Source organism: Monosiga brevicollis, genomic scaffold (assembly GCF_000002865.3).
Source record: "Monosiga brevicollis MX1 MONBRscaffold_4 genomic scaffold, whole genome shotgun sequence".
Taxonomy (NCBI): domain Eukaryota; class Choanoflagellata; order Craspedida; family Salpingoecidae; genus Monosiga; species Monosiga brevicollis.
This window is the reverse complement of record NW_001865041.1, coordinates 507,880-535,203: the sequence shown is the minus strand read 5'-3', so window position 1 is coordinate 535,203 and position 27,324 is coordinate 507,880. Positions and strand designations below refer to the sequence as shown.

General features: G+C 55.0%; 10 protein-coding genes across 10 annotated transcripts in view; 4 read left to right on the top strand and 6 right to left on the bottom strand.

Moving 5' to 3' along the window:
- MONBRDRAFT_23394 (uncharacterized protein) overlaps positions 1 to 1,395 on the bottom strand; it is a gene marked incomplete at both ends in the record, with an annotated part of 1,631 nt that extends 236 nt beyond the window's left edge. The window contains 6 exons of the mRNA XM_001743578.1: positions 110 to 202; positions 290 to 377; positions 523 to 585; positions 724 to 814; positions 936 to 984; positions 1,105 to 1,395. Of these exons, the coding sequence (XP_001743630.1) occupies positions 110 to 202; positions 290 to 377; positions 523 to 585; positions 724 to 814; positions 936 to 984; positions 1,105 to 1,395 (675 nt within the window). The remainder of the gene's footprint in view (positions 1 to 109; positions 203 to 289; positions 378 to 522; positions 586 to 723; positions 815 to 935; positions 985 to 1,104) is intronic.
- Positions 1,396 to 2,404: 1,009 nt separating this feature from the next.
- On the top strand, positions 2,405 to 6,000 carry MONBRDRAFT_23393 (uncharacterized protein; the record flags this gene model as incomplete). The annotated part of the gene is made up of 3 exons (XM_001743824.1): positions 2,405 to 2,899; positions 3,419 to 5,412; positions 5,529 to 6,000. The coding sequence occupies 3 exons, from the start codon at positions 2,405 to 2,407 to the stop codon at positions 5,998 to 6,000; spliced, it is 2,961 nt and encodes a 986-aa protein (XP_001743876.1).
- A 345-nt stretch (positions 6,001 to 6,345) lies between these two features.
- MONBRDRAFT_31454 (uncharacterized protein) lies at positions 6,346 to 8,725 on the bottom strand (the record flags this gene model as incomplete). Its single annotated transcript, XM_001743577.1, has 6 exons — positions 6,346 to 6,764; positions 6,881 to 6,995; positions 7,070 to 7,197; positions 7,331 to 7,713; positions 7,866 to 8,211; positions 8,637 to 8,725. The coding sequence occupies 5 exons, from the start codon at positions 8,723 to 8,725 to the stop codon at positions 6,967 to 6,969; spliced, it is 975 nt and encodes a 324-aa protein (XP_001743629.1). The 3' UTR covers positions 6,346 to 6,764; positions 6,881 to 6,966.
- A 679-nt stretch (positions 8,726 to 9,404) lies between these two features.
- On the top strand, positions 9,405 to 10,559 carry MONBRDRAFT_15407 (uncharacterized protein; the record flags this gene model as incomplete). Its single annotated transcript, XM_001743823.1, has 2 exons — positions 9,405 to 9,576; positions 9,745 to 10,559. 2 exons carry the CDS (start codon positions 9,405 to 9,407, stop codon positions 10,557 to 10,559), a joined length of 987 nt encoding a protein of 328 aa, XP_001743875.1.
- A 251-nt stretch (positions 10,560 to 10,810) lies between these two features.
- On the bottom strand, positions 10,811 to 13,743 carry MONBRDRAFT_23390 (uncharacterized protein; the record flags this gene model as incomplete). Its single annotated transcript, XM_001743576.1, has 10 exons — positions 10,811 to 10,954; positions 11,034 to 11,199; positions 11,315 to 11,417; positions 11,512 to 11,638; positions 11,877 to 11,971; positions 12,077 to 12,200; positions 12,274 to 12,372; positions 12,467 to 12,577; positions 13,135 to 13,254; positions 13,696 to 13,743. 10 exons carry the CDS (start codon positions 13,741 to 13,743, stop codon positions 10,811 to 10,813), a joined length of 1,137 nt encoding a protein of 378 aa, XP_001743628.1.
- Positions 13,744 to 15,826: 2,083 nt separating this feature from the next.
- MONBRDRAFT_15403 (uncharacterized protein) lies at positions 15,827 to 17,094 on the top strand (the record flags this gene model as incomplete). Its single annotated transcript, XM_001743822.1, has 5 exons — positions 15,827 to 15,995; positions 16,151 to 16,350; positions 16,453 to 16,640; positions 16,721 to 16,805; positions 16,933 to 17,094. The coding sequence occupies 5 exons, from the start codon at positions 15,827 to 15,829 to the stop codon at positions 17,092 to 17,094; spliced, it is 804 nt and encodes a 267-aa protein (XP_001743874.1).
- Positions 17,095 to 18,548: 1,454 nt separating this feature from the next.
- On the bottom strand, positions 18,549 to 19,043 carry MONBRDRAFT_6243 (uncharacterized protein; the record flags this gene model as incomplete). Its single annotated transcript, XM_001743575.1, has 1 exon — positions 18,549 to 19,043. One exon carries the CDS (start codon positions 19,041 to 19,043, stop codon positions 18,549 to 18,551), a length of 495 nt encoding a protein of 164 aa, XP_001743627.1.
- A 1,180-nt stretch (positions 19,044 to 20,223) lies between these two features.
- MONBRDRAFT_6242 (uncharacterized protein) lies at positions 20,224 to 20,676 on the bottom strand (the record flags this gene model as incomplete). The annotated part of the gene is made up of 1 exon (XM_001743574.1): positions 20,224 to 20,676. The coding sequence occupies one exon, from the start codon at positions 20,674 to 20,676 to the stop codon at positions 20,224 to 20,226; it is 453 nt and encodes a 150-aa protein (XP_001743626.1).
- A 1,199-nt stretch (positions 20,677 to 21,875) lies between these two features.
- Positions 21,876 to 25,478, top strand: MONBRDRAFT_6241 (uncharacterized protein; the record flags this gene model as incomplete). The annotated part of the gene is made up of 8 exons (XM_001743821.1): positions 21,876 to 22,086; positions 22,206 to 22,309; positions 22,765 to 22,853; positions 22,955 to 23,025; positions 23,113 to 23,197; positions 23,300 to 23,345; positions 24,808 to 25,084; positions 25,273 to 25,478. 8 exons carry the CDS (start codon positions 21,876 to 21,878, stop codon positions 25,476 to 25,478), a joined length of 1,089 nt encoding a protein of 362 aa, XP_001743873.1.
- A 402-nt stretch (positions 25,479 to 25,880) lies between these two features.
- Positions 25,881 to 27,324, bottom strand: part of MONBRDRAFT_14889 (uncharacterized protein) — a gene marked incomplete at both ends in the record, with an annotated part of 2,151 nt that continues 707 nt past the window's right edge. Inside the window, 4 exons of the mRNA XM_001743573.1 lie at positions 25,881 to 26,015; positions 26,134 to 26,274; positions 26,384 to 27,052; positions 27,138 to 27,262. Coding sequence (XP_001743625.1) covers positions 25,881 to 26,015; positions 26,134 to 26,274; positions 26,384 to 27,052; positions 27,138 to 27,262 — 1,070 coding nt within the window. The remainder of the gene's footprint in view (positions 26,016 to 26,133; positions 26,275 to 26,383; positions 27,053 to 27,137; positions 27,263 to 27,324) is intronic.

The window sequence follows — 27,324 nt, the reverse complement described above, 5'->3', positions numbered from 1 at the left end:
TTTACAGACGCAGACAAAGGTAGTTTGCTCCTGGCAGGTCATCATGGTTGCAAGGTTAGGGCCAGGAAAGGACGCGGGTGAAAATGGGGCGAGGGTTGGCAGCACGTACGGGATTTTTGAAGATGCGTGTAACTTCTTCAATGGAGGCCTTGGCACTCTGCAGTTTTTCAAGAACTGAGCCGACGTTCATCATAGAGCCCATCTACAAGCGACAGCAAATGTGAGGTGGAATAAAAGCTGAAAGTGACCGTGGCAGCGAGCGTGGTCAACTTGGTGACAGCGCTTATACCTGGGAGAGCATGCCACCCATGGAGGAGTCGAGACCGATGATCTTATCGATGGCTTTGTTGAGCGAGTCGGGCATTTGAAGCAAACGCCTAAAAATGGGGTTGGTTGTTACAAGGAGTGTGTGCGTAGGGGTGAGGGTGAGGGTGGGCATGTGGACCGAGCACGTTGGGTATGCACGAGGGCGCGTGCGTGCGTGCGTGCGTGCGTGCATGTGAGTTGCATGAGTTGACGTACAGGGTGTGTCCGGTGGGAGCCGTGTCGAAGACGGTGACATCGAAATCAAGCGATTTGACCAGCCTAGAGGTAGGCAGTGGGCATGAGTTCCAAAAAAAAAAAAAAAAAAAGACACGAAAATAGCAACAGAAATAAAATCCAAGACGTCATTCAAGCAACACGCAGCCTTTTGCGCACGGGTCAAATCAGCAAGGAATGTACTTCATGATTTGGGAAAAACTGGTAGCTTCGTCAATGCCGGGCAGGGAGAAGCCAAAACCCTTGAGGAAGGAGGCAAGTTCCGCATTTTGTTCTGCAGCACAAGCAACCATGCCTGGCTGAGCTGGGAGCACATTTCATTTCGGGCAAGCCAGCGTGTGTGCGGGCAAGCCAGCGTGTGTGCGGGCATGGATGGAGAGAGCGAGCCGGCGCACCTTCTAGCTGGGCCAGCTGGTCTTCAAAGCCGACCACGGGGTCCACCTCCTACTTGCCAGGGGGAGGCATGGCGTTGATATCAGTCAAGTCAAAGGTGAATGAGCAAGTGGGCAGTGGCAGGACGCGTCATGGCAGCAAGGGGGCAGGGATGGCTTGCAACAAACGGACCATGCAGCTGAGGCGATCGAGACCGTCGACCTTGGTGGGCCGTGGGCCAAACTTTTGGTTAAAGGCGTCGCTGAGGTTGTGCGCGGGGTCGGTGGAGATGAGGAGCACGCGTCGGCCGGCCTCGGCTAGACGGATGGCAATGCAAGAGCTGCACGTTGATTTGCCGACGCCGCCCTTGCCACCGACAAAGATGTACTTGAGTGTTTCCTGGTCGATGAGATTCTGGATGGTGGGCTCGAAGACGAGGTCATCCTCTCCCAGCTCACTTGCGTCCACGGTTGCCGCTGCCATGGTGCTGTGTCCACGAATAGAATTGAACAGTCAAGCTGGAGTACTGAGTGAGGGGTTGAAAGGGCAGGTAGCCAGGCCGCCAAACAGCGAGCAAGTCCTGCCGAGCCGAGGTCGAAGCCAGTCGCGGCGTCGTCAGTTGGCGTGTTGCGAGAAGACGGCAGAAGCGACAGAGCCAAATGAGCGCGAAAGCAGTGATCTCACTGAGTTCGCGTCTGGATGACAAGAATGGCCCGACTCTCTCACTGTTTTCGCGAGATGTTCGCAGGACTTGGAATCAGAAGAATTCTTTGTTCTTCGTCACTGCAACTTCCCGAGAATCAGCCAGCATCCCGAGGGCATGTCCCTAAAATTTCGAAGCGTCCACATGCCCTTGACGTCGAGGAGGCCTTTTGGTGGGAGGGTGAAGCAACCAAAAGAAAGAATGAAGATTTGGTCCGTTGTCAGACAAACAGATCGTGGGTACTGTGTTGTTGTGTAAAGCCGCATGGAAGATTCTGTACTACCCAGTTCCCGGGAACTCAGGCCAAACCTAAACATCACCCTTCCCCTACCGCCAGACACACAGACGAAACCCCCACCTCCCCTCCCCAGAACATCCCCTTTGCTTTTCTTCCCTTGCTCTCTCTGCCTCTTGCACTCCTTCGTCATGCAGCCTGCACCGCCTTCATCAATACCGCGAGTGGACCCTGCTGCACCAACACCAGCACCAGTATCAGCACCTGCTCCTGCACCAGCACCAACAGCGACACCTGCTCAACAAATAAATTCACCAGAATCCACGCCAACCAAAACCCTTGAGCCCTGTGACAGCGACAACAGCAGCGACAACAGCGACGACGACAAGAGCGACCACAAGAGCGACGAGGGCACCGACAGCGAGGAGGACGTTATCTCCCTCCACCACAAGGAGCATCATCATGCGCCAGACCTGAGCCCCAGCTCGCCCCTGCCCTCGCCCCCGCGCATCTCTCCCGTCTCCAGGACCCAACCCCACACCATTACCGACCACATGCCGTGGCGCACCAAGAGCACCACCAGCATCAAGACCAAGACCAAGACCAGCCCCGGCACCAGAACCAGAACCACATCTAGCAATCATCCCCATTCTCCCGACGATTCCAAAGAAACCCCCAACGTTTCAAGCCCATCGCCACAAACCAGGGCCAATTCGCCCGCACTGGCTTCCCACACCGTGCCACCTACGACAGACGAGGTTCCGACGAAGCGAGGACAACAAGACGACCTCGAGCCTTTGCACACCAGTTCCACCGTTGTTGTTGTTGCGGCCAATTCCCCAGAGAACGCGCACCTCACTTCGGCCTTGCCGCATCACCAAACCATTCAAGCCGCTGCCCTCGCTTCTGTTTCCGCCTCATCAGCTTCCACAGGCTCCCAACCCGACCACCGCACCCTGCACCAGCAGCAATCGCCATCTAGTCTGGTGGCGCCCTCCCCCTTTGCCTCTTCTCCTTCCCTCACCGCCACCGTGCCGGGTTCAAGCCGGGTCCAGTCGCATTATTACCAGATTCCCAGCCCTCGTCACACGCAGAGCCACCTCCGGACGAGCGTGCAAAGCACGAGTGACCGCCCGTCTGCTGCTTGTCCTTCTTTGCCCGCGGGCTCGGTCGGCGCGCCCTCGGCGCCCTCGACCCACCTCGTTCGACGCCCGACCGCCACCACCGCCGCGGACAGTCCCGACGAACACACCGAACCTGAAACAGATTCCGAACTCGAAGGTGTTCTTGGCATTGGCAGTCGCAGGCCTCGCCGTCATTCGCGACCACAAACCCCTTCCGCCGCTGGCTCCCCTTCTTTTGGCTCCGGCTTGGCCAATGGCCCGGCCAGTCCATCCGCACATCCCACCCGCCCACACGGCCATCGTGCCTCTGCTCACTCCACGGCCGGCACTCGCGGCTCACCTTCCCTCTTGAGCAGCGGCATTGCAACACTCTCGCCACCACAGCCCATCATCACGCGCCACCCCCTTTTTGATCGTCCGGCGTCGGCGGGCGATCTTGCTCAGTTGAAAAGCACCCGAGCCAGTACCACGGCAGCCAGTGACACCGCTGCTGCTTCCGTACCCCCTCCTCACGACACACCCGGCAAGCCAATCTCCACATCGGCACCCACAGACATGGCCGCCACCGCCACCGCCACCGCCTCCCCACATCTCCCCACCCCGCCCCAAGACATTGAATGGGATGTGCTGCGCAAGGCTCTTGCTGGCACATCCTTTCAAGTCAACGAACACCAGGGGGCTCAAGGTCTCTTTGCCGCTCTCTTTGACTCAAATCACCAACACCAGAAGCAAGCTTCCCCCCGTGCCTCGACCGTCACCTCGCCGATCACCGACGTCACCACCACCTCCACGATCGCTTCACATGCCACCAAAGCCGCTACCGTCCAGAATTCTTACGTCTCTGTGGACCAGTTGCAAGAAAAGGCTGCACCTCGACCCGCCTCCGAGTCAGGTCCTACCAAGCCGGTAGCTATGCCCGCCACCACCACCGAATTGGCGTCCGCGTCTGCTAGCCTCCTTCCACGCCGGGACGTCGGCTCAATGGGTTCCCTTCCATCGGCCCAACAAATGATGCCCGCCAGTCCTCGACCCGCAGACGCCCATGCTGCCGCGCCACAGAGTGCCCCCATCAAGTTTCGAGAGGGCGAGTACGTGTTGCACAGCCAACTCATGCAAGCCGCCGATGCCATCTCCCGTATGCAAAAGAGTGCAGCAGGTGTCCCCCTACGGCCAGATCCCAACAGCCCCGCCCAAAGCGGGCGCAATGGGCCTCGCAAAGGCTCGCCCACACCCACGGCTTTTCGCACGCTTGACCACCGCTCACTCCCAACGCCCAACGCACCATCCCCGTTTGCCGACCGAGCCATGTCCGTTCGATCCAACTCGGATGCACGGCCGCGCTCGCGCTCCCGCAAGCGCGTCCTGGCAGCTCTCGCCCGTCGGCGCTCCGCCGTCACCTCGCCCGCTGACCTCGTGGGTCCCCACAGCCACACATCCGACGGCATGGTCACACACGTCAACGCACACGGCTCGCGGGCCTCCCCCCCGGCTGTCCGTGGAATGGGCCGTCCCCTTGATACCCACAATCTTCTTGTCGCGCCAGCCACCTCCAACTATTCCACCATGACAAGTCGTGCCAATAAGGGCGGCGTGGAAAGTCACCATTCACCTCACGTCCTTGCTCGCACAATGCTGGATATGCTTGAGCAGCGCCATGATCTTTGCAACATTCGCTTCCTGGTTGGCCCCCAACAGGAATCCATTTTTGCCTTGTCTGCCATCTTGGCCATGCATAGTTCCACGTTTGAGGCCATGTTCAAGCCTTATTTCGCTGCTAGCCGGGATATTCCTCAAGTCACCGTGGCGCTGCCTTCCGTCGATGCGAATGCCTTCGCCGCTGTCATTACGTGGTGCCACACGGGTGAACTTCGGCTTCAAGGCACCACCGTTCGCGCCGTCCTTCTCATGGCCGAGACTTATGGTCTTGCCCACCTCGAAGTTTTGTGCAACAGCATTTTGACACAAAATATCGATGCCGAATCCGCCCTCGACGTGCTGGTGCGTAGTCTGCGCGAGGAGAACCTTTTCTTGGCCGAACAAGCTCTTCAGCACGTCGGCAGTCACGCGCGCGAGCTGCTTCAGCCCTCGCGCCTTGTCCAGGCCGATGTTCGCCCCGAGGAACTAGCCATCATCATGCAGCTTGATGCAATCCAAGGCATGAGTGAACTTGAGCTCTATCGTACTGTTGTGGCGTGGGCGAAGCAAATGTCTTTCCGTTGCGATCTCAGCATTGAGGAGCTTGTGGCCGAGCCTTTGGCCTGCCTGCGCCTCAATCTTATCGACCTGGACAGCCTTTTGTCCGTCGTCCGCGCGGATGGCCTCATCGAGTCGTCGCGCATCCTGGATGCCATTGCTTCCCATTCCAACCCCCACAATCATCGCCACATCTCGCATCGAACGCAAGAGCCACCCACAACCCCGTTGCAACCTTTGTCCTGGTGCGTGGGCCTGTGCAACCGTTGAAAGCTCATCCTGCTCTCGCTCTTTCTTCTGTCCCAAGCTTACTTACCGTTGCACTGTTCTGTGTCTCGATTGGGACCTTGTTTGTTTACAGGGATGCATCACTATCCGAGGCGCCCTTTGGCGTGCTGAATGACATGCGCATCTTTTTGCCGCACACATCCAACCGCCTTGAGCGAATGGCACATGCTTTTTCTGTACCTGTGGGCATGCCCTGCACCTTGGTTGTTAATGTGTCGGAGCTTGACGATGCCAACTGGGTGGCCATTGGCTGTACGGCCACTACCAACACGGCCACGTCCATCTTGTCTTCACCCTTTGTGGCTGCCATCTCTTCTGTGGGTGCGGTTCACGGCAATCTTCTCGAGGGCGCCGCCTTCAACTTTGAGGAAGGCGACGAGCTCATTCTGACTTTGGTTCCGGAAGAAGGTACTCTCACCATCACGCGAGCATCAGACGATGGCACTGATTTTGTGGTCATGGATCTACCTTCGGGAGTTCTTCGTCTGTTCGCCGTCGCCAGCGGGGGGCCTGTTGGCATTGATGTTGCGCAACAGCCTTCGTAAACCCAGTGACGGTTCTCCTATCGACTCTGGTTTGGTACTCAAGTATCCACTTGGCAGCTTCTGTACAATGTTCTGTTTTTTTTCTCCCTCTTCTTTTGTGCACCACGGGCGCTGAGCGCCCGGAGGCAAGCAACACATCATCGATATGGTGGCTCTGCTGTCATGAGTCATACAGCAACACCATCGCCTTTGTTCTTTTTACCCGTTAATTAGGCTTGAGAGTACTCTGTTCTTCTTTTCTCTTCTTCCACTACAAATTTTTTTCATTTTGTTAGTCATCTTGCCCCATTGAGTTTTTAACTTGATAAAGACTTAGTTGTGGGCCCACACGCGTCAGAGTTTGATGCCATCGCTCGAGCTGCTCTCAGAGCGCTCAATTCAGTTGAATCAGTTTTACATTCATGGTGGCACGGCAAGGGAATAGCTTTTGCGACGCGACATAGTCAAAAAGGAGCGCACAGCGCCTACAGAGGTGCCACGTGGTCAGCATGCGCCGCCAACTCAGCCAATTCACTGAGCACAGGCGCCTCCGGGCCGCCTCGAATCCAGGTCAAAAACTCGTGCGCTGCCGGCACCAAACTGGCGTACACTGTGCACGCAGCATAAATGTTGCGAAGAAGTGTCTCAGCGTTGGTCAAGAGCGCCTCAGCATTGTCATCGGCGTAAGTGGCGACGACGTCCTCCAACAGCATTGTGTCGGTGGAGCCGAGGCGCAGTGTTTGTGCGATGTCATGCAAGCAGAGACGTGTCTCTTCCAACGTCCACTGTTGGGAAGCAGGAGCAGCACGAAGGGCGTCATAGTGAAAGATTGACGCTTCACCTGGAAGGTAGCCTCACTGAACATGAAGCACGGGTCAAGGCCCAGACAAGGCAATCATACCTCGAGGTCGGTCAAGCGAGCCGACGTTCGAAAGAGTTGCCGGACGGATTCGGCTTGTGTGGGAGGTAACTTATTCTCCTCGATCACTAGAAGGTACGGGTGTAGCAGAGGAAAGCTTATGTCAAATCTTTCACGTCTGAGCACCGCTTTGCCCACGTTAAGTCCCAAGCCGTATTTGAAGAAACGTACCAACATCCTCCAACCCCGCGGCCTCCAGCTTTTGGCGCACGCGAGCCAACTCGACTTGGGTCGTTAATAAGAGTTTGGCTTCTCGCTCCATACGAGCTTTCATCTGTTCGTGAGTGCTGGACAGCGTTCTAGATAGCAAACAGACATGATAAGGGGTGACGTTCAAGCTTCAATGTGAGACTGTGCCAGTGAAAAGCAGGGGTGGCGGATGTTGGGTTATAACAAGGAAGATGATTAAGGGCGAGCCAGCAAGCATCGTACTCGACGCGTGCGTGCAAGTCGTGATTTTCGAGGCGTGCCGCGGCAAGGTTATTCTCTGCTTCTAAGAGCCGTTGCTGCATTTGCGGATCGCGCACTGTGACAGCTTCCCGAAAATTGGTGACGACGCGGTCAAGTTCCGTCTGCAGCTGCTGATTTTTCAGCTGCAGCGTGGCCAACTCAGCCTCGATGACCGAGTCTGCCATGTGCAAGCCACTTGGCAATGGGGAAGCTTGCAGATTGACGCTTTGGGCATGGAGAGCGGCGTTTGCAGAGCCACTCAGGTTGTGTGAAGGTGTCGCGACTAGGCCTTCGGCCGAGTATTGGTGCAAGCGGTTCACCATCAGCAAGCGGGCAGCCTTTTCATTTCGACCACGCTCCGACTCCTGATTGGTTGGCGTCAAAGGTTTGAAGAGAGCGTGGTCAACCGCAAGTCACAGGATGGGTTCAAGGACAATGAGACGATGCTGCGAGCAGCGAGTCGTGCGGAAGGGGGTCGGGAACGAGGTTGGTATGGACTAAAGCCGGCGAGACCTACCAGCACCAGTTCGTCACTGAGGCGTTGTACTTGGGCTTCAAGATCAGCGATGCGGTGTTGCTGCTCGCGTATTTGTCGGCGCGAGTCGTCTACATGTACGGTAGCAGATGCATGCTCATTGCGAGCGTGTTCGCGTAGGCGATCGACTTCTTGCAGGTGGCGCTGTTCGGTCAAAGCCGACTGTTGGCGCAGAGCCACGAGTTCTTGGATGCGTGCATCCAAGTCCATGATGACGGCATCGTACTCGGTACGCAGTCGAGCCAAGAGGGGCTGGTAGGCAGGCGTAGCTTCGCACAACTGCTGGAAGGCATCGCGGTGGGGCTGCAGACGCACGGCGACGGGCAAACTATGGGGTTCGATTTGACGGCGAAGATCAGCCTCCAGCTGAGCAAGGATCCGATGTATAAATTTAGGCACAGTGCTCCCGGCAGGTCGTAGCGTGGCAGACAGAGAGCGGGTGTTTAATCCACTTCGGCTGGCGGTTGTGGTCGCTGGCCGCGCGGACGCTGCAGGACGTGCCGAGGCGGCGCGAGCAGAGGTTGACCGGGGTTGCGGTAGGCGGGCCGAAGCTGATCGGCCATGCAACCTAAGTGCAATGGACGAAGCACAATGTTGACACGACGCATAAGGACGCGCCTCGTTCAACGTGACAGCGGAGAAACGAGCAGCGAGGCGGGGGAGGCTGGGCGTCGCCCGCAGGCTTTGTCCATGCATGCACTGCTAAACAACCCAAACAACCCGCGGCGCGGCGAGATCGCGTGCAAAGCTCACCGATTGTTTTGGAGGAAGGGCAGCGCCTTTGACGCCGGAGGGGAAGCGCTTAGTCCAGCCCCACTACTGCTGGAGCGGCCAGCCTCCATGGCACTCCTTCACACGAGCACGAGTGTTTGCCCGGCTGGCTGTCCTCTCACGCACGCGTTGCTAGCTAGATGAAATTTTCAACTCCTTCCTTACTAACCGAAGCAAGATAAACACCAGCTCTCTTAAATAAATAAATGTCATCTCGAATAAATGTCATCTTTTCGATGGCAGAGGTTTGAAAGTGCTGTTGTAGCGTTGCGATGTCAGCGCGCACAAACTGTGAGATGGAAGATGTTGATGTTTTTTTTTTCTGCTTCTGCTTTTTCTTGTTCTTGGGCGAACGAGGGTGCAGGTACGGGTGCAGCTCACGACGTGTGCGTTTGGCGGCAGGAGGGGGGAAAGAATTGTGCTCTTGGTTATCAAGGGGCGCAAAGAGTGAACGATTGACCGCTGACGAGTCGAGGGGATAGGCGTGTTCCGAGGGAGGCAAGGGGGGGCTGGCCAGTCGTTGATAAGGGCTACAGGGTGGAGATCCCGTATCTGCAGGGCCGATGCTCATCTCATCGAGGTCACATTGTTGATTCTGGGCTTGTTCCGTGTGCTGTAGGACTGGGTAACAGCAGAGGCTAGTTTGGCGACTCTAATCAATCCCGGATCAAGCGCTGTACCGCATTGTGCACCTTCAATAGTGGTCAAGACACTGACCTCAAAGAGTTGGCGACTCAAACCGCTAGCACCATGGCTGTCAAGGTGACGGCGCAGGGCGTCGATCTGACCAAGTACCCACTGAGTGGCGGCGAAAACTTGCTGTGCTCCTTGGCTGCCTCCTGTGTGGCGGAGGCCGTGACCTATCCTTTTGAGGTGGCCAAAGTGCGGCTCCAAATTCAGGGCAGCCGCGCTCTTCTACCTGGTGAAGGTGGGTCCCGCTGGCCCTGACTGGCTTTGGTGACCGATTCAAGATCAATTGAAGAGTACATGTTGGGCCTTCTGATTGTGTCGTGGTCTGTTGCTTCTATTTATCTCTTCGTTCCAAGTTGCTGGCCTCATCACACCCTTTTGTTTTCGTGTGGCCCCGCAGTCAAGTTCACTGGCATGTTTGACTCCATGATCAAGGTGGGGCGAAATGAGGGCTTGATGGCGCTCATGGCGGGTCTGCCATCCGGATTATTGCGGCACAGCATTGCGGGGACCATGCGCTTGGGCCTCTATGATCCGACCATCAGCTATCTGAACTATGGCACTTTTGAAAAGCCCACAGATCCAAGCGAGCTCAAGGAGGTCCAGCTGTGGCAGCGCATGCTGGCCTCCTCCTCGACTGGGGCGGTGGCCATGGTGTTTGCCAACCCGGCTGATCTGGTCAAAACCAAGCTGCAAGCCTCCATCAAGCCTGCACCGGGTCAGAAGGTACCCTTCAAGGGCACTGTCAGTTGCTTCAAGTACATCATGGCCACGGAGGGCGTTGCGGGTCTCTTCCACGGCCTCAAGATTGCCGTGCCACGTATGGCCTGGCAAAACATGGCCGAGGTTACGGCCTATGATCTCACCAAAGATCTCTTGCGCAAGCATTATGGCATGGAAGATGGGCTTCCGCTCTTCTTCCTCGGTTCCTTGAGTGCCGGCTTCTTTGGTGCCTATTTGGGCAACCCCCTCGACTGCATCAAGACGCGCATTTATCGCAATGAGCTCGGCCCCGATGGCAAGCCTCTCTATAGCGGACCGATTGACGCCTTGACCAAGATGATTCGGAATGAAGGGGTCCTCAGCCTGTGGAAGGGTGTTGTGCCGCTCTGGATTCATGTGTCTGCCTTTAGTGTTGCTGTCTTTGTGACCTTTGACATGTTGCGTCTGCAAGTGCGCAAATCCAAGGCGCGCCAGGACGGGCATGACATCTAGCTGCAGACCTGCTTAGAGAGAGCCCGTGCATTCTGTCTCACGCGCCAATGCATATCCATCAGAGAATGAGTTAGAGTATGCCAATGAATGTGTGTGTGTGTTGAAATTCATTTGCCCGGCCATCAAAAGTAAATCTCCTACGCGCATTTTTGCACGTGCAGAAAAAAAAAAAAAAAAAAGAAGTTGCATTCCTTCGCTTTGTCTCATTGTTCAATTCGGTTAGCATGGTGAGAAACACGGGCTGACTTGGCTCAGCTTCCGACAATCTTGATGGCGGGTAGGCTGGAATCAGAGTGCGCAAGGGCGACCATGTGCTTGGTGGGGTGCCAGGTCACGGCATTTGACTCCTTACCAGTCTTGATTGAGTGCAAAACGGCGTCGGACTCGGTGTGGATCTGAAAGCAACGTATGCAAAGCGTGAGATGCGAGAGACGGAGGACCACGACTTGCTGCTCTCCCAAAACGTGGACGTACCAGGTCGAGGTGATCTTGAGGCGAGCAAGCTGCAAAGACGTCGCCATCGTAGCTGAAACCAATGCTCCGCGCAACACCATCGAGAGAATTGTGCGTGCGAAAGCAAATCAACTCATGAGCGTCGAACAGGCTCACGGTTGCATCGGCACTGCCGGTGGCAAAGTATCTAAGTTTTGGGCCAGGCCGAGCCAGCGAAGCTGTGAGAAGGTCCCAGTACACCATTCGCAGTTTCGAGTGTCGGGTTGGCATGCATAAAGAGTTGCCGGTTACGGTCCACAAACCGGCCGCAGGGCGAAAATTCAATAGAGAGGCAGTTTGAAGTGTGGGCCGTGAGGTCCTCACAGAGAGGCTCAAGGGTCTCAGGATGGAGCACGCGGACTGAGCCTACGCCAAGATGGGAGGCGCTGGATGAGTGCGGGCCAATGACCCCACGACTTGTGTTGCTGGGGTGGGGTGTGCGTCAAGACGGGGCACGTACCACGACCCGTGGTCAGGAAAAAGCCCGTGGCATCATTGTTCCAACTCAGGCCGTTGACTTCAATCTCATACTGTTTAGTGGTCAAGGCTTGCCAGGTGCGTGTATCAAAGAGCGTAATGACATCCGACTGCGGACCAGAGCAGAGCAATTTGCAAGCAATCCACGTCCATCAGCAGGCACGGGGTCACGGTATTGGGCACGGGGTCACGGTTTGGGCACGGGGTCATGGTATTGGGCACGGGGTCATGGTATTGGGCACGAGGTCTTGAGCAGCTCAGCAGCAAGTCCAAGCAAGCGCCAACACGCCTGTTGATGACCGTCAGAGGCAAAGAGGTGACAGGTCACGAGCCACCGAGCAAACGTACGCGGTTGCCCACAGCCAGGAGGTTGCAGTCTGGATGCCATTTGAGGTTGATGTTGCCGTCGTCCGTGGTGACGGACGTTGTTTCACGCTGCTTGGCTGCACAGGGTAACAATGCGGCACGGCGCTGAAGTGAGGCAGAAACGTCATGATCACGGGGTCTTTGAAGGAGGACAGAAGTGGGCATGGGCAGTCAAAACGTACCACGGACATCCCACAGTTTGACGCTCTTATCATCCGAGGCAGAGGCCAGGATGTTGGTGTTCTGCGGGTGAAAGGCCACTTGATCTACGGCACTGGTGTGCCCCTCAAGTTTGACTGCTTCCTCCTAGCCACGGGTGTTCAACGTGAGTTGCGGGTGGCACCAGGCGCGTGGGTCTACGTGGGATCACGAGACGTACAAACTGCCCGTTGGTGCCGGGCTCGTGCACAATGACGAGCTTGTCAATGCCGCTTGAGGCCAGCAAGGTGCCATCGGCATTGAAGCGTAGGCCATGGATCTGTATCAGTGAAGAAGAGGTTAGCGGGTCGGTCAGTCTACTCAAGAAGAGTCACCTTCACGGGTCGATGCACCGGTTCAGCACAAGATCTCACTGTTTTGCTGTGCCCATTGCTGCGAAGGGCATGCGTGCGGGACTCGGCATTGGCATACAACTTTTGCAACTCCTGCAAGTTCATCTTGCCGGTGTGATGGAAGGTGGCAACCTTGCACGTCACCCGAACCGCCGCCCCTGTCGCGTCTTGTCGCGCTCTGCGCTCGATCTCTCACTCCCCTCTCTCTTGAACCGCCAAAACCCCCGGTCCCCTCTGAGCGACCAACTACCAAATGAAAGTCTGACATTCAACACCATGTCATGTCTGACAAGTGGTCGAGCATCGCATCACACTCTCACATGGTAGCTCGAGCCCAAACCAGGACAAAGGTCGAACGAAGAGTGTGGGTGCGAATTCGAGCATCAGAGGGACGAGCTTACACACGACAGAAGCAAGTCTAGTTATCAAGCCTAACACAGAGAATGTGGGGTGTGAACATCGTAGTAGTGTGTGTGAAGTGTGTGTGAAAGTGTGATATGTTGCGATGTTACGTGGTATGATGTTACGTGTAACGCCCCCTTTTGAGTATGTCTGTATGTGTTGTGTGTGTGTGCCCTCAAGCTTTTGGGGTCACTCACCACCAACACCAACGTGTAAAACGTGACGTTACAAAAGTGAGTGAGAGACAAAAGAAGGCGGATGCCTGTCAATGCCGATATGAGCTGTACACTAAAGAGAGATGAATTGAGAGAGAGAGAGAGAGAGAGAGAGAGAGAGATGAATTGAGAGAGAGAGAGAGAGAGAGCATAAACTTGCGAGCTCTTGTCCAGGTGAGCTGGTGACTTGTGCTGATGTGTGCGTGTGTGTGTGTGCGTTCGTGTGTGTGTGACTCGGTCGGCTGGTTGGCTCGGGTCGTCTTTGGTCTGCTGTCTGTCTGTGCGAATGCGCACGCTGCCAGCCTGGTCTCGCCAATGGCTTTCTTTCCTGGTCACATGGTCCTTTGCACGTTGGGGTTGCCTCTTTTTTGTTGGCGACAGTGCTCTCGTGTCGAAGGGGAGGGGTCGAAGCCAGGTTACTCCAGGCTCAGGATCTAATGGCGCCGGCTCATGGTCACAATTGCTCCCTGTGCGAATCTCTGCTCCGTTCCATTGCCTTTGTAGGTTGGACAGTCGCTTAAACTCATCTGCTTCGACCCGCCAGCAGCCACCTCGCGGCGGTACGTCTTTCATCACCGCCCCGTGCTCTTTCTTGGCTCAAGTGCTCCTCATGCCAGGAGTGCCCAGACGTACCGGGTCACGAAGCACGGCCATTCCCGTTCCTGGTCTTACTTTATGCATGGCATGAATGCTCGGACTGTTTTTCTTTTCTCTTTTGCCTACAGCGAGCGGCGTTCTTTCAAGCCGGTGGGCTGTAGCCCGTCATCTGGCACGGCACCACAGGGCGACTGCCCGCCCCTTTTAATCCTCGCCATTGGCCCTGACCCGCTTGCGTCAAAGCACCGCGTGCAGCTCAAGGCGGATCGGATTGCGCCAAGCCTTGCTCTTGCACAGGCCTCTGCATCATGGCATCATCATCCGCTCGACATGGTGTGGTCACGGCCTTGCTGCTGATTGCCGTCTGCCTGCCCCTCAGCGTCCTTGGCCAGCCAACGCGCAACCCTTTGGCGCCCGAGCATGGTTGGTTGCTGACTGTTCTTTGCTGCTTGCTCACCTTGACTGTCTTGCGACACTCTTGCTTCTCCTCACTCTCTTCTCTGTTGTGTTCTCTCTCTCACACACTCTCTGCTTCTCTCTCTCTCCCTCTCTCTCTTTTACGCCCTGTCCCTATCTCTAGGGACCGGTACAGACCACGAGGGTTGGGGCACAACTCCTACACAACCCATTCTTGCCGTGGTGCTTCTCTGCGGTCTGGTGGTTTTAGTCATGCTCTGTGCGGGCAAAAGTGCGTCCTTTCCGTATCAGTGGACCTTGAGCAATCGGCGGCCTGCGAATTCACGTCGTTCTGCTGCGATGTACATATTGCAGAAAACGAGGATGCTCATCTGCACGACAGCACCACGGAGATGTTTCCCAATCCAGTGTAAGCACCTCATGGCTGTGTTTCTCTTCTCTTTTCAGATCTCGTTAATGCAATGCGACCAAACCGCACCGAGCGCGAGAAGTTTGCTCAGACTCACCCTTATGTTCGTGTGCTTGCCCCATGCCGTTGGATGAATATGCCGCTGAGCAGTCATGCGCCATCCCTTACCGCACAGCCTACGTATGTTCATGTCCTGGTTTACGCGCAAAACAACCGGAGTGAAATCTCGCGTGGTGTTCACTTGCCTGCAACTCCATTCCAGGGTGCGCGAGCGGCCGCAAAGTGGTCTGGTGGCTGCAGATGAAAAGAAGACCACCCTGCGTCAAAAACCTAGCAGGTATCGCCTCAACTCCACACTCACAAGGATGCCCTTCTTGTTTGGTCATGCGACTCTTTTGATCGTCTTGTTTGCCACAAGCTTTCCACCTTCACTTGTGGCTCTGCCTGACTTGGTGATAGCGGTACCGGCATGTTTGGGACGGGCCCCGATAGCATGCTCATGGCTGGGCCAGCCAGCCCACCTGCCACGGCCAGCCCACCTGCCACGGCCAGCCCACCTGCCGCGGCCAAGCCTGCCTCGAATACGGTCGACTCAACCCCCCCGCCTCGACCAGCACACTCACATCCACATGCTCAGCCCACTTCTTCGCCAGCAAACCCAGTCACTGCCGATTCGGTGCCTCCACCTCGACCCCCGACGCGCCACGACATGCCGGCGGTTCCACCGCGTGTCGCACCTGCCGACCCCATGCTCGCCCCACGTGCCGTGGCTGATCCTATGCTGGCTGGTATGGCGAGCGGACCCAATGCAGCTGCAGCCCCGGCCGTGCCGGCCCGTCGTGCTGCGCCCGCCACGCCATCATCGGTTGTGTCAGACCCCATGGCTGCAACCTCAGAGTATCAGAATGCGCCCGCCATACCTGCCCGCTCGTCGCAAGTGAACAACAGTGCGGCCGCCAATGCCTATCTGCAGCCGCGCGTCATGCGCAAACCGGACGCTCAGGGCTCACCCACAAGTGCTAGCGCCCCCGGGCCAAAACGCGTGCCGAAGGGTTATTCACTGATCACCGTGGGCGATGACGGCCAATTGACCATGCGCGCCCCAGATGGCTCCATCGTGGACCAGAACAAGCTGAACATGACCTCTGTATCTGTGGTCGTGTCAGACATCCAGAGCCATCTCAAGTCGGTGCAACTCGCCGTGAACCGTATTCAACAACTCGAGCAACTGGGGCATGTATGTCATTCTGCCCCTCTCCAGCAGATGCGCCACCCCTTTGGTGTATTATTGCTACGTTTCCTGCGTTCTTTTCCTAACCTTTGCTTTACGGTGGCTGTTGGATGCAACAGGGCAATTTTGGTGATTTTTTTAGAGGTCGCTACACAGAGATCAGTGGCAAGCAACTGGATGTGGCCATCAAAACGCTCAAGTCAGAGGATGATGATGAAAAAGCACCGCGCTACTTTCTACTTGAAGCTCAGATCATGATGGAATTCAAGCACGACAATGGTTAGCTCAACACACAGCGGCGCTTTGCATGCTTTGTTGTCGCTTGCGCTCATGGCCCCGAAAACAAGGCACACACAATTGCTCCTCAACCTCTCGCGCCTGTACTGATAGCCAGATGGTTCGCGCTGTCCTCATGTTCTTTCCTTCCGTGGTAGTTCTGCGGCTGATTGGTGTTGTGACTTCGGAAAAGCCCTGGTGCATCGTGACAGAGCTCTGCGAGCTCGGCGACTTGCGTAGCTTGCTGCGCAAGTTGAAGCAGGAGCAGTTTGTTCTCAATGTGGAAGAACGGCTGCGCATGATGGGCAACATTGCCGCCGGAATGCACTACTTGGCCACCAAACAGTTTATCCACCGCGTAAGTCATTTTGATCAACCTGATTGCAAATTGGATGAAACAGCATTGATTCAGACAGGGATTGATTGGTTAATCATGACGCAACGACCTCGTGCCACACAGGACTTGGCTGCTCGCAACTGCCTTGTGGACAGTAACGCCATCATCAAGATTGGCGACTTTGGCATGACACGTCAGATCCTCGAGGACGAGGACTATTACTTTGTCGACAAGGATGATGCCCTGCCTTTGCGCTGGATGGCCATTGAATCATTGGACACTCGCAAGTTCACCCTCAAAACTGATGTCTGGTAAGCACTGTCAACCAGCACTGTGTGAACGCATCCCGCCCCCCCACTTCCTCCTCAATTTTGCTTGAAAATTCGTTCAGGTCTTTTGGTGTGGTTTGTCACGAGATCTTCACCTACGGTGACATGCCGTACAAGGGCGTGAGCAACGATGTTTTGCCGCTGCAGGTGCGCATAACATGTGAAAACTATTGGGTCGTTTTGTCTGTGTGGCATGGTACTTCTGGGCCAGTGATCGCAAATCAGTGCTGGATGGGCCTCGGCCCTCATCATTATTTGATCGTTTCTGGGATAGTTGATGAACGGCCTGCGACTGCCAATCCCGGATGACTGTCCTGACAATGTTTACGCAATGATGCGCACGTGTTGGTATGAGAACCCTGATGAGCGTCCTTCCTTCAAGTATGTGCCATCGGACCCTTGCTGCAATAAAAGCGCCCATCCTGCGGTTAGTTGACGACTGTCAACTCTGGTGGTTTTTTCTACCCAGAAAACTGTATGAGACCATTGCAGACCTGCATGCCGGGCACCTGCAAATTACGCACGCCGAGGAAGAGCGACAGGTTCGCGATCTCGGCCGTATGTTCCGCGTAGCGCAAGAGGACCCGGACAGCGTCGAAGCCAGTCCATACAAAAAACTGACCTTTAGCGACATCAACGTGCAGCCGGTTTGTCGTCGCGTTTGTTCGGATGGACGGTTTCATGGTGCACACACCTGCAGGGAGAACATAACTCACGCCCCTCCGTTTGTCTATTGGGACATTGGTCAATTTTTTTTATCTTTAGCCGGCTGAGGATGGGGCGGCGCCTTATTCACAGCTGACTGATCATACCACCTACGTGCAAACGAAGCGTTTGCCAGCCTTGCCTGACGATGATGAGGAGCTGATTTCTGGCTCAGGTATGGGGGGCGTCTAGTGGAAGTTCGCGAGCAAGATTGAGTCAAGTGACCTCGCCGTCCTCTCATTGCATCATGCATCATGGCTGTGGCTGCAGACTCCATGCCTTATTTTCATGGCAGCATCTCCAAAATTGCTGCCGAGCGCCTGCTGTTATCACAGGGCAACATTGCCGGTACGTCGTAGGGTCACTTGTTGTCGGCATCTTTGCGACGTGACTTGACGCACACAATGGCTTGCTTGCCATTTTTGTAGAGCTGGAGGGCTCGTTCTTGGTTCGCCAGTCTAGCAGCAGTCCCAACGACTTTACACTCGACGTGATTGTTCAGGCCAAAGTTCGCCATTACCGCATTCAGCGGTTAGACAGGTACGCACGATCACGCCTTCAAGAAATGCACGAATGTTTGGTGTTTGCAATTGCCAAGCAGCTTTGCAATGTTGGGTAAAGCCAGGCGTTGAGCTTCTGACCGAGCTGCTCACTGCCTCGCCAAACTCATGCTTTTCCGTGACTCGTGGCTTGGGGGTCTTTTGTCAACTGTGGCTTTACAGCGGCCGCTATCGCTTTTATGGACCAGAGTTTGATTCAATTCCGGATTTGATCAACTATCACATGAAGCACAAGGGAAGCCTCGAGGCTTGTCTAGGTCGTAGCTGTGATGTGAAGCTAACAAGCTGAGGTGGAGATTTTGTTGCTTTTCCATGGGGACGGCGGAGCCGCTGCGTTTTCTCATTATTGCTTTAGCCCGTCGCGATCGATCTTTCTTTCCAATTTACAATCAGATTTTTTTTTTTTTGGGGGGGGGGGGTGGGTGGGGGCATGTGAATCAGCGATTTCAATTTGCTTGTCGATTGTGGTATGGCCATGTATGCGGATGAATCCTATGTAATAATAATGATGATCATAAGAATGAATAAAAGTCATCAGCCTCAAGGGAGCTTGTGTATCTGCCAGTTTTTCCAGGCTTGGGCCATGTTTGGCAATTACAAAGGATAGTTCGCGTGCTGCTGTCACTCAAGTCGTGCTGCTTGCGTTGCTTGTTCGCAATGTCAAAACCTTTGGCGCAGAAGGTACGTCATACTGTCTTTGTATGCTAGCTTTTGACTCGTCTCGTTCCTGAGAGTTGGGGTAGTCGTAGCCTGTGTGTGGCTCGTCTCGTTCCTGAGCGTTGGGGTAGTCGTAGCCTGTGTGTGGCTCGTCTCGTGCCTGAGTGTTGGGGTAGTCGTAGCCTGTGTGTGGCTCGTCTCGTACCTGAGTGTGGGGGTAGTCGTATCTGTGGCCTGATGTGGACCAGGCCTCGACACCAGATGGCGGGGATGTAGGAAATCCATATACGCCAGGAGTGCTTAGCTGTGGGGACACGGTGCCAGATTCCAGAGTCGAGTAGATGGACATTGGTTTTGATGGCGCGAGGTGGTTGTAAAAGCTGGGTTGGGGTGGAAGCGACGTTCCTACGGGCTGATCGACCCGAGTGTGCAGAACAAAGTGATCGTATGTGTCGGTGCTCATGCTCTCGGTTGGATGGTCCTCAAACAAAACATTGGTTTTATATGGGGCAGCCGGGGGTACGGGGGACAGTTGTGATCGGGTACCACACCATTGGTGTCGCCACAATATTAGCACCAAGAGAGCCACAAGAACAGCAGTGCCACCCAAAGCGCCGCTGAGGATAGCGGTGCGAGTGGAGGATGCGCCCTGTCCTTGAGACCCACTTGGCACCGTACTCGAAAGGGCTAAGCTTGTACTGCCTTGCCAGGTGTACGATTGTGGTGTGGCAGTGCTGGTCAGGGGTCGGGTGGTCAACACTTGGCCTGGGTGCGTCGGGTTCAATAACGAAGAAGTTTGAGCTGCAGTGGTGGTGGTGGTGGTGGTGGTGGCAGGTTCGGTTGATGTTTGGGTGATGGCGGTGCTGCTAGCAATGGATCTGGTCGCGAGACAGGCGCAAGTAGCTTCACAGTAATTGGTGACATCAAAGGAGCAGTTGTCATGTGCACATGGCGCACAAAGGTTCGCGCGGCATTCACTCGTGTCGGTCAGGGTGGCATTGGGTGCACACGGGCCTGTGTTGATGACGACCAAACCGGGCAGCAGAGATCAGCGTGGCAGGGCGAATCTGGAGTGTTCAAATGGTGGGTGCATGCAAAGCCAAAACAACTTGCCTGGTGATGTGGTGAACGGCTCGAGCTCAAACAGTCGTGGCTGCGTGTCGGCGCAGCTTTGAGTTTCCAATGTGCCGTCCTGCGTCACGCCCAGACATCTTGCCAAGGATGAGTTGCGGATCCAATTGGCAGGAATGGCAAGATCTGGGACTGGAGCGGTATTCCATGTCAGCTAGGTGGGCGCAAAGAGAGAGGCGAGATCAGGGTAGTGAGCGGCCTCGTGATGCCATTCCATCGGAGCAGAGAGAAAATTGAAGTAGATGAGCATGTCACAGCGCGATGGGTGTTTAGCGACGGGTCGAGATTGAGTGCAAAAGACAGACATCAATTGCAGCGTCTTCTCCACCAACGTGCGGCCGCAGAGTGCTCTGTTCTTCTTCCAAAGCCAACTCGAGGCGGTGAACAATATTGACACCGACAAACAAGGCTTCATTCTTGGTCCTAGGGGAGGGCAGAAGCGCAGAGTAGTAGGGTAAGCGAAGCCCCAGGCTTGAGCACCAGCATTATTGCTCTGACAGTTGCTGGGTGGGTCAAACGCCGATCAGGTAGGAGACGAACCCAAGTGCAGCAGGGTGGGCTTTGTACGGTACGTCAAAGCAAGTCAAGTTGAGGGCACTCGCGGCCAGGTCCCCTGCATCACCCGTGAGCATGTAAAGGTGGCCCGTGTCCGGATGAAGCGGGAAGGCGCGGCCACATGGGCTGGGTGAAGGGTGGTAACACCAAGGATACCAGCTGTTTTCCTGACCAGGCTGCCAAATACAGCCACGCTGCTTGCACGTGTCTTCCTCTGTGTAGACATCGCCGCAGTCAATTTTGGCGCGATGGCAGTAGAAGGAAACGTTGCGAAAAGCTTCCTCCTGGTCGCAATCGTTATATTCCTGCAGATCGAAGCTCCCGACGCTGAGTGGAGACCACATGACCATCCATATCCAAACCAAAACCAGTTGACGGCGATCCCGACCACGAAACCATGGCGGACCCATGCCTGCAGCGCGTCAGCAAGGACCACGGATCGTGCCGGGCTTGTGTATGTGTGTGTGTGTGTGTGTGAGTGTCAAGAAAATTGATTTCTGTCCATAAGTGTGAACAAACGGTGGCAGGACTAGGCTGGTAGGGTTATCCTTCTGCAATAACCTCCTTTTTAAGTGCAATAAGTCCTTGGGCACATATGGAGATCTTCTAGTGAATATCTTCGGGCGCGACATTTACTCCATAAAAAGACCACACTTTAAAGGCGCCTCCTTGACCACGCCCATCACATTTGATGTCAGATATAATTGTCAGCAAAACATGTCATAGAAACGTGAGAGAGAAGAAGAAGGAGCACACACACACACACACACACACACCAAGGAGCACACTTCGTTTCAGTCACACACACACTCTCTCTCTCTGGCTCTCTCTCTTGTTTGGTGACACCGTCGTACACACTCACAGAGCACGACAGAGGCCTTACAAAGCGCCGAGCTCGTATGCCGTTGGCGTTTGAATCTCTGCGTGTGTGTGCTCAGATACAGCTGGAGTGGTGCAACCTTGGGTTGTCTGCCTTCAAGGTACGGAGAAAAGCGGGGTCGTGTGCTTGGCTCTTGCGCTGGGCTCGTGGCCTTGACTCCCTGCTCTTTTTGATTTCTTGTGGCTTAAACGTGCGGTGGGCTCTTGTCTCCCTGGATCAGACCAGATGCCGGGTCCCCTCTCATCCTTCATCGTGCTGGCTAGACTCAATTTGTCGTACTCTTTGACTTGTTTCCCCGAGAGATCAGGTCGTCAAGAGACCCAGATCTGCAGATGTCGCACACTTTACGATCCAATTACCTATTTTACTCCTTGTGATTGGGGTGGGGTCAACACCTGGATTGCTGTTCATCAAAAGGCGGGAGAATCACGGCACGGTGCTCTCCTCACCGCGCCAGCAAGGTCAGACGGGCAAGGCCGATATGCCATCGTCGATCATGCCCCAACACTCACTATGTCGATAATTAATGAAGAGTTGTGCCAACGATGCCGCTCACTCCCTGTCGGCCCCTTGCTTTGATTCTAGATATGGCTGAATGGCGACCCTAAATTTGAACGATAGCCTGTCCTTATCGAGTTTTGGACAGATAGAACTCATTCTGGGACCCGAACTCGAACATGCCGTGGAACTAGATATTTACACGGTTCGTTCCTTCACCCGTCATCTCAGATGGCATGGCCCTTGAGCTCACCCTCTTGGATAATTCTGTTTGCCATTATCGGGGAGAATCTGCAGGCTTCCTCGCTGGGCGACACGGAGGTAGTGCGCCGATGTCTACGACGGAATCAGCGCCGCCTTGATGCTCTCAATCGCAGTGGGTGGGCCCCGTTGCACTACGCCTGCAGCACGGGCTACGAACATACAGTGGCCTTTTTACTTGGTATGCCCAAAGCCTGGGCGCTTCACCGCCAAACACCCACTCCGATTGCTTGTCTTGCGTGTGTCATTTCATCGGCTCATCACCTGCCCATCATCTCGGTCGTTGACCCTTTCTGCCAGACGAAGCCAAGGCTCACGTTGATGTGGAAGCGAGTGACAAGACGACTCCTCTGATGCATGCAGCTGGCGGAGGTTACGAGCGCATCGTCCACCGTCTGCTCAAGGTATCATTGCTCTGCGATCCTCTTGGTCTGAAGGAGTATTCTCACACGCGTCATTGTTGCCTGCGTTCTGCCCTTGTCGTACAGAAACGAGCAAGCACGCAAAAGCAAGACGTTCTGGGTCGACAAGCCATCCACTATGCCACCCTCCACGGTGAACATGTGTGTGTCCTCTCCAAACTGTATGGGGTGCCGGCGTACCGGGCGCACCCGCCAAACCTCATTGACAACTTGCATTGGCATGGCAGACCGTTATCAAAATGTTGCTCAAGGCCGGATCACCCGTTGATTGCGTGGATAAGACCGGCGTCACACCCTTGCTTCTTGCCGTGGCCAACGCCTATGAAAGCTGTGTCGAGGTGCAGCGCGTTTTTCACCTTTTGTTTCTTGAAAGCCGCTGCCCGCGCCTCTGTGTGGAGTTGAATCCTGACCGCGTCGCTGTGCTTCTTCGTTACCAGGTTCTACTGCGATTTGGCGCGAATAGTAAACAGTGTGATAGCCAGGGTCAGACACCTCGCATGCTGGCCGAACGCATGGCACAGCCCAGGTATGTCTGGGCAGAGGTTCAACCCATTTTGCTTTCAAGATATCACTCGATGCCCTGGAGCGCCCGTCCCCTTCTCATCGATCACGCCCTTTCATGTACAGTGCAATCATCATTGATTTGCTCAACAAACACGAGCAACGTAACAACACTTCGCCGTTGCGTGCTGAAGCAGGTCAGTCTTAACTGGCTCATGCTGATTCTTTGGTGGCACAAGCGGCTGCTTACCAGTCTTGCTTGCACTTACTGCCATGTCTCGTAGGCCTGGACCTTGTCACCTATGCCAGCCAAAGCCCGTCACCGCGTCCTCCAAGCTTGTCGCCCATGCCCGTCACGTCTGATACCGAGTACGTTGGTGCACTGTCCCTTGCGACCAGAGAGGCCATTGTGCTTGCTCCTGGCTAGAATTTCTTGTTCATGGGGAGCTGACCACTGCGCGCATCTCTCAGGAGTCGTTTGATGGATGCCGGGGATGATATCGAGACCTTTCTCAAGGTACTTTCTGGTGCCCGTCTTTGCCAATCGCCCTCCCCGTCCCAATCTTTTCTTCTCCCTTTTGATCCATTCCCGTGGTTGTGTGGTGGATGTGAGCGAGAGCCGCCTCACCCCCACATGCTCGTTGGCAGTGTCTGAAGCTAGAAAAGTACATTCCGCTGTTTCATTCCGAGGTAATCGCGGACCGCACCCTGAGCGCCTCGCTTGTTTAATATGATGTATCTCACGCACAGTCCGGTCCTTCATGAACTTGCGTTGTAGGAGATTGATTTTGCGACGTTGGTGACTATGACAGATGCTGATTTAAAGAGCATTGGTCTCGCCCTTTTTGGACCACGCAAAAAGATAATGGTTGCCCTCGAGCGATGGAAGAAAGAACAGCAAAAGTTTGATTCCCTACGCGAAGCCATGGCGGCCATCAATTTTGCTGCACCATCCTGATGGGTGTCATAGCGACGAGGCAGTTTTTTTTTTTTTTTTTTGCACGTTTTTCGCTCCCTTGTTCCGCTCGTGTCCAGAGTTTATTCGATAAGCCGAATGCAAGCCCACATCAGTTGTAGCCTTTGATGAACCAGTCTTTTCACTTGAGTTTTTGGTATCTTTGTGCCCGCCCCCACGCTGGCATTTCTTGCTGTTCTCTGACGGTGGCGTACAAATTACAGCCGCTGACATCGATTCGCCTACTAGCTCCTCACAACAAATCACTTGCAAACTTGGCAGTTGATTTCTCTCTTTTGGAAACAGAAAAACGGTTTATAAACGTTGCCACACACATTCACACACGCACACACACAACTTTTCATCAACACACATGAACCCATAGGATCAACCCAGATCGCTCGCTCGGGGCCTTGTAGCGGGGAACATCAAGACGACAGACCCACTCGGGCCTCAGCAGCGGCGAGCATGTCGTCCCACTGTACAAATTGTTGCGACAAAATTGTCACCTAAGTCAGTTCAAATCGGCACATCGGAGAAAAAGCACAGGTTGGCACGTGAGTAGCTATCGATGATTAGGTTACCTACTCCGCAACGGGCAAGGGAACGCTTTGGCCGACTTGGGGGCAGGCGGAACCCACCAGGCGGTTGTAATTGTCCAGGAGGGCATTGAGACGAGTCTGTTGATCCTTACACATGGCCTACAAGGTTGCGGAGATGATCATTAGATGAGGCGTTGATCACGCTTTGGTCATAGCACAAGAACGAAAAGAGGGCCTGGTCATGCAAAACCCGACTGGGGTGCGGCAAGGATCACGCAACTGACAAGCTGAGACAGGTGAACGGTTTCGAGCGGCTTGAGCTTGAGTGTGAGGTTTGGGGTTTCTATCATGCAAGGTTGAGCAGTGAGCGACGGGGCAGGGTACAACATTAGGTCAGGACCGACCATGCCACCCGAGGCATGACAAATGGCCAAACCTTGCAGGGCATCAGAGTTGATAAACTCGCGACTATTTTCCAACAGCTCGAGATTTTTGGCAGTCTCGCGTATCCGGTCTTCGTCTACAAAGGCACACGTCAGAACAGAAACGTCAGGCCGGGTGCATCAGAACTGTGTATCATGCTGGTCTTGAGCCAAGGCCTAAATATGCGTCACGGTGTGTACTGGCACCGAGCGCTGTCAAGTGTGCATACCAGCAATCAGCGTAACTGCACGATGCAGCTCCGTGACGACCAGGGATTCAGCGCCAGCTCGGGGAATGGCCTTTTCAATATCCGCGTCTGTAGGTACAAAGAGTGCCGTGAGTGTTCAGTTCATAGGTGGTTCAGCGCTGAGAGTTTTACGTACAGTGGGTGAAAACGGTGTTCAGCGTCTCAAATTGATCGACCAAGCCCTTGAGCTTGGCAAAGGAGGTGGCCAGCGTTTGGGATGAATTCTGCCAGGTACACATGCAAGCAGCGTGTAAGGGATTGCCGCTCCTTCAACCAGCTGTGTGCATGTGCGAGGGAGAATTTGTGTGCGGAGCAAGGATCGGAGAGGAATGGAGGCCGCACAATCTGAATGTGGCCCAGCCGAGAGGCGAGCTCATCGACGCGTGCTTCCACTGCGTCCAAAAGACGATCCGTATCAGTTTGAAGCGCCATGGCAATGCCCAATGGGTCTCTCAACAACAGCTGCTCAATGCGTCTGCCTAAAGCGGCGTAGAAATCTTCCGGATGCCGTTTGCACTGCGTGTTGTTGTGTTGTGTTGTGTGTGTGTGTGTGTGTGTGTGTGTGTGTGTGTGTGTGTGTGTGTGTGTGTGTGTGTGTGTTTTTCGTCGAAAACTTCTCAAAAAAATCACACTGAGCTTTTCAGATTTTTTTTTATCTTTCCTTTCCTTTCTTCCTCTAATCTGAGCAAGGTGGACGCAGCAAGGTGGCATTACGGGTTGCCATGAGCAGCTTTTAACGCCTTGCCAGACATGCGTCCCAAATTCGAAGCTATCTGGGCTTTGTTGCGACGCTTCACGTCTGTTGACAGAATCGGATTGACATCAAGCGGATGGTACATCGAATTCGTTTCACAGTAAAAAACTCGCTCATGCGAGGGTTGGGACTCAAGTGCGGCACGTGTAGACGTCGCTCATGAGCTTGGCCAAAAAGTCGGACACGATGGAGCTGTCTGGAATGTTGGCCGTCATGCCGTACATGGCTGCCATGCCTTCGTCGTCCGCCTTCTTGCCCATGGCCAACTTTGTGCACTGTCGAGGGTTTTTGCGGATAAACATGGAGAAAGGAGAGTGAGCACGAGAATGAAGCTTTCAAGCTTTCTGACACCAAAGTAAGAGGGGCACAACGAGTGCTGCTGACCTCACGCAAATCGGCGACGAGATCTTGAACGCGAGCAACGTGGTGAGGCATGATGGAAAGATGAAGAGATGAGGGATTCTGCTGCATCTCCAGCTTCCAGCCACGCTTCTCCATCATGTCGCCCAGGATCAGGACATTGATCTGAAGAAGCAGAGCACGTCAAGTTAGGACAGGAACAAAGATCAATGTACCCTGGACGACACATGAAGGCGCATGATCTGCCGAGCGGGAGCTCGCGCGCCAGTCTAACCTGGGGACTGGCGCTCACGATGGAGATGCCGGTCATGTGCGGGGTGCCCAGGATCTTGATGCCCTCGATTTCGCCGACAGCGCGCTTGATGGCTTCAGTGGTCTCCATGACAGCCTTGGCCTTGGCCATGTAGCCTTCCTGTCCCAGGAACTTGAGGGTTGCCCAGGAGGCGGCAATGTATCCACCCGGGCGCGTGCCGACGAGGGAAGGAGAGACGAAGAGACCTCCAGGCCAGTCCGCATAGGCGTAGAAGAGATGGGAGCGCAGCTCAGCATTGCGGAACAGGAGGACACTGGCACCCTTGGCTCCCCATCCATACTTGTGGATGTCAGCAGAGATGGAGGTGACGCCATTCACGCGGAAGTCCCAGGTGGGGACAGGGTAGCCCAGCTTCTCAACCCAAGGCAGCATGAAACCGCCAAAGCAGGCGTCCACGTGCAGGGGCAGTCCTTTGCGCAGGGCAATGGCAGCCACGGCCTCCACGGGGTCCACCACGCCATGGGGGTACTGCGGAGCTGACATGACCAAGAGAACGGTGTTGCGAGTGATGGCCTTCTTTACAGCCTCCACCTGGGCTTGACCATTCTCATCAACGGGAACCAAAACCATCTTCAGGTTGAAGTATGCGGCAGCCTTGTTGAAAGCGGGGTGCACGGTGATGGGCGCCACCTAAACAACGGCCCGCCATAGCGTAATGAGCACGGGCGGGCTGATGAAGGAGAAAGACGCAGGGCAACGGGCTCTAGGACACGACACTTGCAATTTCGGGTTCAGTGATGGAAGGATTAAGCTTGCGGGCACGATCACGATAGGCCTTGATGGCGCACAGGATCGACTCAGTGCCTACACAAGGGGCCAGCAGGTAATCAGAGACGGCGGCTTGATGAAAGGTGTGTGTATGGGGAGGGGAAATAAGCCAGAGGAAGGGAGAGAGAGAGAGA